Source organism: Penaeus monodon, chromosome 42 (assembly GCF_015228065.2).
Source record: "Penaeus monodon isolate SGIC_2016 chromosome 42, NSTDA_Pmon_1, whole genome shotgun sequence".
Classification (NCBI taxonomy): Eukaryota; Metazoa; Arthropoda; class Malacostraca; order Decapoda; family Penaeidae; genus Penaeus; species Penaeus monodon.
The window spans coordinates 6,478,741-6,488,508 of record NC_051427.1 but is presented as its reverse complement, the minus strand read 5'-3'; the positions used below and the strand labels follow the sequence as shown (position 1 = coordinate 6,488,508).

The following is a 9,768-nucleotide window of genomic DNA, read 5'->3' as shown; positions in this document are numbered from 1 at the left end:
CCCAGCGAGAGGCCTGTGATATTAACTTTTTTTTTGGCCCGGGAATTCCTCTCTCACGCTTGCGTTTATTTGCATAATAATAATTATTTTTATTATTCTAACAGTATTGCTTAAATTCCTTATAAAAATATTAATCTCCTATTTATTGAGATTTTGTTCTTTGAAAGTATCTCTCTATATATATTTCTTTCTAATTATATATTTCTATGAATATTTTAAGAATCCTAAACGAAAAAGAATATCAGGAAAGCAGCTGTGATTATTTTGCATGCGGTTTTTGCATCACATGTCACAGGGATTCCCGGCTCTTCATTTTGCGTATGTACTGCGCAAAATGCATTCGCTAACACAGACACACATACATGTAAATGTGTGTTTATATATATATATATATATATATATATATATATATATTTATATATTTATATATATATAATATATATATATATATATATATATATATATATATATATATATATGTATGTATGTATGTATGTATATATATATGTATATGTATATGTATGTATATATATGTATATGTATATATATAAACACACATTTACATGTATGTGTGTCTGTGTTAGCGAATACATTTTGCGCAGTACATATGCAAAATGAAGAGCTCTCTCTCTCTCTCTCTCGATCTCACTCTCTCTCTCTCTCTCTCTCTCTCTCTCTCTCTCTCTCTCTCTCTCTCTCTCTCTCTCTCTCTCTCTCTCTCTCTCTCTCTCTCTCTCTTTCTCTCTATATATATCTATATCTTCTCTTTATATATTTATTTATCCCTTCTCTATATATATTTATCTCTTTTCTTTCTATGTATCTATCCTTCCTCTATATATATCTCTCTTCTCTCTCTTTCTTTCTTTCTCTCCCTCATCCTCTCCTTCCCTTATCCCTCCCCCTCCCTCCCTCCTCCTTTCCTTCCCTCCCTCCCTTCCTCCCTCCCTCCCTCCCTCCCTTCTTTCCTCCATCCCTCCCTTCCTCTCTCCTTCCCCCTTTTTCTCTTCCTCTACCCTCTTTCTCTCCCTCCCCCTCCCTCTCTCCATCTTATCCTCCCTCTCTCTCCCTCCACCACTCCCTCTTCCTTATTCTGCATTATCTACCCCTACTGACCTCACTGGCAAACCTATTCGTGCCCAGCCTCACTCCTCTCTTAATGCTGAATACCCTGTCTACAACAAGGATTGGTCAGACTGTGGAAACGACCTGCTTGACCTGCTGCACTGTTCTCTCCAGAGACCTCTGAGTCCTACACAAATATTGCCAATATTGCCTTCCCTAGACAGGACCTCCCCCGTCAGTGTCAGAAATGTTGGTATTTTGACCACCCTGTCACTCTACAACCCACTGCCCTCAGTGTACTCAACCTGGCCATGATCGCTCAAATTGCCCTGCACAATCAAGCACATGTGACATTTGTGGTGGTTCCGATAAAGTATTCTATAGGGGTGCCCTACCTACAAGTGCGAGTCTGAAGTAGCAGTCCTCAGATTCAAACTTGGTCTCACTTTACGTGGAGCCGGGCAGGAAGCACGTCGACGAGGTTTTTCTCTTACTCCAGTGCTGCCCATCGCTCGGCCTCTCCCCCATCTCACCGAGTATCTCTTACTCCTATTCCTTATGTCCCCACTTCTACCCCCTCCCTCTCCCAGTCAAATTCTTTTGCCATTCTAAATCCAGACTCTCCAATCTCTTACTTCCCTGGTGTCTACCCCTCCTCCTTCTTGCTCTATTCAACGCATTCAACTTTCCACTCCATCTTCTCTTACGGCATCCTCTTCTACACCTACCTCTTCCTCTGCCCCTAAAAGGTCCGTCCCCTTCACAAGAAAACCTTTGTTTCTCAGACCTCCCCAACTAGTCCATTTCAGAAACTATCTAGTCATGACCCAAGATAACATGCCTGTACTCTATCCCTCTACACTCAAAGTAACTGCCGACATCCATCCTCTTCTTACTCATGTTCCCCCTACACCCCTTCCTCCCACTCCCTCCCAACACATTCCATCCCCCCTATGTTAGCTGCATCCCCCTCCCCCTTCCTTCCCTGCCATCCCTTCAACTCCCTCATGGGTACACATATATCTTTGAGACATATTTCCTGAAACTGCTCTGTGATCTAATCGCTCATAAACCCCCTTTCCCTCTTCGACATCATTGCAGAATCCTTCGACAACTTGGATCGAATCACCCTTTTCCTACTCCCTACTTCAACCAATTTCCTCACCCCTCTATACCCTTTTCATTACTATACTACCCTAAACTGTTGTAAGACTTTAAATGTATAGTACATTTACTAATCAACTAACACCCTCTTTACCCTTTCCGCTACTGCACCTTTCTATAGTACTATATGACCTTTGATGACTAGCACATCTATTTTGCTTTGTAACCATTCTTTTTCTCCTCCTCCCCCTCCTCCTCCTCCTCCTCCTGCTCTTCCTCTTCCTCTTCCTCTTCCTCTATCTCCCTCCCTCGCTCTCCCTCTTCCTCTCCCTCTCCCTAGCATCTATCCCTGGTTAGATGCTAAAGTATCTGACCCAGTTTTTTTTTGTAGGACTTGTACATTGTTCTATAAATATATTTTTTATCAAATCAAATCAATCAATCTCTATTTCACATCCATTCAAGCTCCCCCCCCCCCAGAACCCCGTGGCGGCAGGGAGTGAGAAACGTAAAGTAGCATCCAAGAGTCCCCAGGTAGATTTGCTGTCGCTTTCGACTGGGCAGCTTGCCATCGTAGGGAGCGAGGACTGTCTCTATCTCACCGTTTACACACCAAGGGTTAGTGAATTCATCTCTTTTCGTATTAAATTGAACAATGAGAAAATCTTGTGTACGTTTCGGTTTGCAGGCACACATAAAACACACAAGCACATACACACAGATAAACACACACAAACACACGCACACACGCGCACGCACGCACCACGCACGCACGCACGCACGCACGCACGCACACACACACACACACACACACACACACACACACACACACACACACACACACACAATGTTTGCAAATCCATGTGTGCGTGTGTGTATGTGTGTGTATGAATGCACACACATGCAGGGATTTGCAAATATTGGTGCCCGTCAGTGAATGGTTAAAAGTTATGCGAGTTTACCCTATACAAAAGAACTTCTGCCTTGTAGTTCAGTCTGTGCATGGCCAAAGGCTATGGGATTTCACCCTCTGCAAAACAATCCACTGCCTTATGGCATCTATAAGATGAAAAAGGCTTCGGGAATCAACCCTGAAAAAAATCCGAGTCCCTGGAGTCCCTGAGGCAGTTCAGAATTCCAACGGGGATAACTGGTCAAATAGCAAGCCTATATACTGGAAGTATTGTAAAGTGTGGTGGGGGCCTGTCTCACCCCTGTTAACTCAGGGGTGAGACAAGGCTGTGTCCTTGCACCAACACTTTTCAATACTTGCATGGACTGGATAATGGGCAGAGCTACTATCCAAAGTCAAAGTGGGGCAACACTGGGCGATATCAAGGTCAGCAACCTCGACTTTGCCGACGATGTTGCTGTCTTATCTGAGTCTGTGGAGTCACTGGTGGCGGCTGTTGGTGCATACAGCAATGAGGGGAAGTCCATGGGCCTAGAGGTCTCCTGGACCAAGACCAAAATCAAGGATTTTGGCGAACCTGTTCAGTCGATACATGCTTGTGGTGTAGACGTTGAGTCACAGAGAGTTTTACACACCTTGGCAGTGTAGTCCATGTCTCTGGGCTGTCAGACGAAGAAGTCAGTTGACAGATTGGCCCAGCAGCAGGAGCGATGAACTCGATCAAAAAGAGCATTTGGAGATGCCAGTACCTGTGCAGAAGGACTAAGCTACGTGTCTTCAAAGCCTTGATACTGCCAGTTTTGCTCTATGGAAGTGAACCCTGTATGCTGTCAAGTACCTTGGAGTCTCGTCTGGATGCCTTTTGTAACGTCCCCGTGGCGGATCATAGGTGACAGTTAGCAGGACCATATGTCCAACTGGCGGCTACACCGTGAGACTGACAAGGGACCTGTTACATACAATATCCGGGATCGTCAACTCAGGCTATATGGGCAACTAGCTTGTTTCCTTGTGGATGACCCTGCCCATCAGGCTGACAATCCTGGGTGGAGGAGGCCCGTGGAACGACCTAGGAGGTCATGGCTTGAGACGCTCGACCAGACCGAAGGGTAAATGCGGCCATGCGCCTCCGTCGGTGTTAGCCCCCCCATTGATGATGATATATATATATATATATATATATATATATATATATATATATATATATATATACATATATAGATATATAGATAGATAGATAGATAGATAGATAGATAGATAGATAGATATAGATATAGATAGATATATCATCTGTGTATATGTATGTATCTATTTGTATTTATATGTATATATATGTATATGTATATGCATGTATACGTATATATATATATATATATATATATATATATATATATATATATATATATATATATATATATATATATTTACATAAGTTATATATATTTATATACAATATATATGTTTGTATATGCTGGTGTCATGGGCGATTTTTTTGTTGTTGTGATTCGTATACGTAAAGTATTTCCATATTTATTCTTTTGGTGATTGGTAGTTTTATTTTTATTTCATATTTATCGAAAATCACCGAGGAAATTTCTGTATACCTAATAACAGTTCTTTCTTAATGGAAAAGAGAGAGAGAGAGAGAGAGAGAGAGAGAGAGAGAGAGAGAGAGAGAGAGAGAGAGAGAGAGAGAGAGAGAGAGAGAGAGAGAGAGAGAGAGAATGAGAGCGTTCATCCTTGACCATAAACGATCACTAAAATATTGGAAAGGCAAGGTTGCAAAATCCATACTAGGCAATGCAAAACATCATCAGCTTAGTGCATATCCTCCATGGGGCAATTGGCACGATGAATATTTTGTTGCATAACTTTCGAATCTCTATGACCAACGCAAAATTATTTTCTTGTGCTGTGTAAAATTACCTGATAGCTTTGTGGGTCCAATCTATCCCAAAGTTTTATATCGGTAAGTCATGTATGCACGTTTATGACGCCTTATATATAAGTATATAGATGTGATCAACACACACAAACATCCTCACTCAGTCTCATGCACGTGAAAGTATCTTCATCTGCATTCTAGCCGTTCAAGTCCGACCTGGCCGTGATGGTGTGGTTCCATGGGGGATGGTTCATGGTCGGCGACTCCGAGGACTACCCTGCCCTCCCCCTCCTCACCAAGGACGTGATCCTCGTCACCGTGCAGAATCGCCTCGGGACACTTGGTAGGCAGCGCCTCCTTTTCTCCGTTTGTTACGTTGCCCATATAACTTCTGGAAAGGATGTTTACCATGGCCCTTTTGCAGGATTCCCTGGCAACCTGGGGCTGGAGGACCAGGTCATGGCCCTCCGCTGGATGCAGGCCAACATCCAGGACCTGGGCGGCGACCCCAGCAGGATTACCACCTTCGGAGAAAGCTCCGGCGAGGCCTCGGTGCACTTCCACGTCTTGTCTCCCATGTCTGCAGGTGAGGAAGCGACGCCACGTTGTCTGGAATTCCAACGCAGATCCTTCCGTCTCTTCCGCGAGCATTGTTTCTGAATATGTCGACGAATCATAAGCACAAAGACCCTTAATAACATTAGGGATTACGAGATGGAAAGGGGAAATATTTAGGTAGATAAACGGAAGACAACAGAGAACTTAAGAGACAGAGAAAGTGTTTTTTTTTTTAAGTACAGTGACGAAGACAATGCTGGACAAAAAAGGAAGACGTAACACACAAGTTTAGCCCCAGTGACAGAATTTTCCTCCTGTAGGTTTGTTCCAGCGAGCCATTATGCAGTCTGGGAACAGGTGTCCGTGGGAGAGAGGACCACAGGCAGGTGGCTATGAAGATGAGCGTGGACGTGGCTTCCTCTTCGCTGGACAGTGCAGCGTTGGTCACCTGTTTAAGGGAAGTACCCTCTAGCAAGCTTACTGAAGCACCGAGGAAGTTCATTGCGAGTTGTTGATTTATTTGGACTTATGCTCTGTTTTGCTGTTCTTGGAAGCTAGTAAAACATTCCTAATGCCAGGTGAGTATTTTTTTACATTAGTTTAAGGAAATACCAAAACAGCTTCCAATTTGTGCAGTGTTGCAAAATCTGGATTCATTGCAGATAATAACTTATTTGTTTTGTCAGTCAGTAATTTAATTGTTGGATTATTCTTTAAATCTAGCAAAGGATTCCTGGTGATTCCCGCTAACCAGGCTGAGGCGTTAATCAGAGCAAAGACCATCGTTGTTTTTTTTCAAGGCCTGCAAATTCTTGGTTTTGTAATACCCTTGAATAATTGGCATTCCTAGTTATATTGTAAGGCCGCGGTGGCCGAATGGTTAGAGTGTCGGACTCAAGACTGTCACGACGGCAATCTGAATTCGAGGGTTCGAGTCACCGACCGCCGTGTTGTTCCCTTTGGGCAAGGAACTTCACCTTGATTGCCTACCTAGCCACTGGGTGGCCAAGCCAGCCCAAGTCAGTGCTGGTCCCAAGCCCGGATAAAATAGAGAGAATGATTAAAAAAAAAAAAAAAGGTACCACCGGCACTCTCCGTGGAAAGGAACTGGGGACCCTACCACGTACTCACTCCAAGAGCATCACAACATGAAAACTACAATTAAGTATCATGCTGTGACCACGGCGGCTCAGACATGAACCTACCGTTAAAAGAAGAAGAAGGAGTTATATTGTAGTCATGGGTTCATAAATGGCTTCCCCAAAAAAGCATAAGAATTAAAGTTTCCGTGTAATAAGATGATATAATCCACGCGTGCCATCCCTTTCAGATCATCAACAACAACCCTCAGGTGATGCTGCCAGGCGTAGATGGGGAATTCCTGCCAGAGCACCCCGCCGTTCTTCTGCGGGAGGGAAAGTACAACAAGGTGGATATCATCGGCATCAACCATCACGAAGGCGGCGTTTCATGCACTCAGTAAGAAAATGGGTTAAAATTTCAGCTTTAGCAAACGTCTGTCAGGAATAAGTTGATAAGAATAAGTCATTATTGTTGTTACTGTTGCATACCAAACCCTGCTTTTCATATACATCGGTAAGGGAAGCAGCATCCAGGCTCAAAACTACAAACGTCACCAGTGTTTAAGGACCCTCTTTTGACCCCCAGGCGTTTATCGACTCTTTGGATAGTCACATTGACCCCCAGGGGTCGATATCGAACACTTTGGAGACCCCTGTCCTAAATGATAACCTGCTCTCTGGGATAAATAATATCGTTTGGTCTTAGAGTTCAGTGTTCGTAATTGTGAAGTCTGTTTGAAGTTGGAATTACAGGAGGAAGCAGTTTTTGCATCACTCCTTGTACCTCTTTGCTTCAGAGGAAGTTTTGAGGTAACATGTATTTCCGTTAGTGTGGGTTGGATAGAAATAAATAAGGTAAGATGTTGAATTAACCCTCGATGTCCATATAAAGGATTTGTGCAAAGGTCAGCAGAGTTGGTTGATTGCCTTTACTCGGATGCCATTTTAAGAGACATGAGTAGATATGAACAAACACACATACATGCATACATGTATATATATATATATATATATATATATATATATATATATATATATATATATATATAATATATATATATATATATAATATATATATATATATATATATATATATATATATATATATATTTATATGTATTTATATTATATATATAATATATATATATATCATATATATATTATATATAATATATATAATATATTTATTTATTATTTATACACACACACACACACACACACAACACACACACACACACACAACACACACACACACACAAACACACACACACACACACACAACACACACACACAACACACACACACACACACACAACACACACACACACACACACACACACACACACACACACACACACACACACACATATGTATATATATATATATATATATATATATATATATATATATATATATATATATATATACATACACACATACACACACACACACATACACGTATACATATACACACACATATATTTACACACATATATATCTTTTCTCTTAATCACTAGATGTTCACAGGTAGAATGTTCACCATGTGTCAAATGGACGCAGTGCAGCACCACCTCCGGGATGAGGCTTCAGGTAACCGCGTCTTCGCCTATGAACTCCAGCATCGCGGGGAACACACCCTATATGACGATTATTTCCCTTCGGCCAACTTTTGCAAAAACTGTAAAAAAATGGTGGCAACTTTTCTGTGCACACGTGTTTTTTTTTATTTTTTATTTTTTAGGTAATTTAGAGTATAGTAATGTAATATTACAGTCATCTAAACTATAATTTGTTCTTTGCGACGAGTTTCATAATGAGGCATCTCGTCTACCAGGGGTCTCTCACTGTGACGATCTTCAGTATCTGTTCTACAAAGAAACCGGCAACAAGACCACCAGGAGCGAGGACCTCTTCGTCAGCCGCATCATGGTGGACCTCTGGACTAACTTTGCCTCGACTGGGTGAGACTTAGAAGCTTTCCTGATGCTTCACTTCAAAAGCAAGCATGAAAGGCGTTTAAGGGAAGTCAGATTTGAGTGTGATCAAAAGATGAGCTTTTCCTGACGTTTGTTTCCAAAGAGAGAAAAGCGAATAAGAGAAGTCAGATAATCTAATCAAGTGAAGTAGATACGAAAATAACAATACTTAAAAAAAAACCTCAGGCACCCAACGCCCGACCTGTCACTGGACTTCATCTGGGCGCCGATGCACAAAGCACAAAGGACTCATACCTGGCCATCACTTCTGCGCTCTTAATGAGGGACTACTGCTGACCAAGTTAAACATTAGACAAACACGTAGCACAGTATTTATGCCTACCACTTTCTTACCATCATACATGTACTTAAATTCAAGTATGAATTCATGACTTGTTGACAAATATGAGGAATGCAGTAATCTGATATGCCTCCTTTTCCCCACTACCTAGGTACTAGAATTCTGGAGGAACATGCCAATAAAGACGAAGAAGTTGCTGTATAGTGACAGCATCCTGTATACTAGACCAGTGAGCTCTTGGAGCCGTGACTGTCACCGTTCCAAGGTGCCACTGACTGAGTCCCATTCCATGAAGAGCCGCTGATCGACTTGAATGCATTTTACAGCTGCAGCAGATGGTTTGAAGGAATATTGAGTTGTGAAACACACGGAAACTTTACTTCACATAAGACGTTTACACCGTTGTATTATACTTGTGTAGGTATTATATTCTACTGAAAATGTTCGAAGTTCTGTAAAGTGTAGCATAAAATTTGTTAATTACTGAAAAACTTCTGCATGACTCAATCCCCGCTGTTTGTTAGGATTTTTAGCTGAGGACATTCTTTCATTTTCTTATAATTACTATTATTATAATCATCATCAAAATATATTTATTCAATCTTATCATGTATTCAACTAGAGAGTGTCCACATTTCCCCTCAAATAGGAAGAAATGGGAGACAAGAGAAAAACACCTGCAATATATTGTGCGACACACTGGGAAGTGAGACGCGGCACTGTAGGTCTAGGAAAATTTAAATAAAAGAATAAAAAAGGAAAGAAAAAAAAAAACATACACTATAGGAAAATTATTACTGTACATCTTCAACGAAATTGTGGCACTTGTACCATTAAACAGAAATGTAAGTTTCAAAATAAATTGGAATCTAAATGTTATATTT

General features: G+C 41.5%; 1 protein-coding gene across 1 annotated transcript in view; it reads left to right on the top strand.

Moving 5' to 3' along the window:
- The window catches only part of LOC119599098 (cholinesterase-like), an 8,929-nt gene extending 49 nt beyond the window's left edge, over positions 1 to 8,880 (top strand). The window contains 13 exon segments of the mRNA XM_037948856.1: positions 1,240 to 1,466; positions 2,650 to 2,787; positions 5,169 to 5,310; positions 5,392 to 5,553; positions 5,846 to 5,891; positions 5,893 to 6,010; positions 6,856 to 7,004; positions 7,361 to 7,417; positions 7,500 to 7,512; positions 8,125 to 8,287; positions 8,397 to 8,568; positions 8,770 to 8,812; positions 8,815 to 8,880. Of these exon segments, the coding sequence (XP_037804784.1) occupies positions 1,240 to 1,466; positions 2,650 to 2,787; positions 5,169 to 5,310; positions 5,392 to 5,553; positions 5,846 to 5,891; positions 5,893 to 6,010; positions 6,856 to 7,004; positions 7,361 to 7,417; positions 7,500 to 7,512; positions 8,125 to 8,287; positions 8,397 to 8,568; positions 8,770 to 8,812; positions 8,815 to 8,880 (1,496 nt within the window).
- The last annotated feature ends 888 nt before the right edge of the window (positions 8,881 to 9,768 follow it).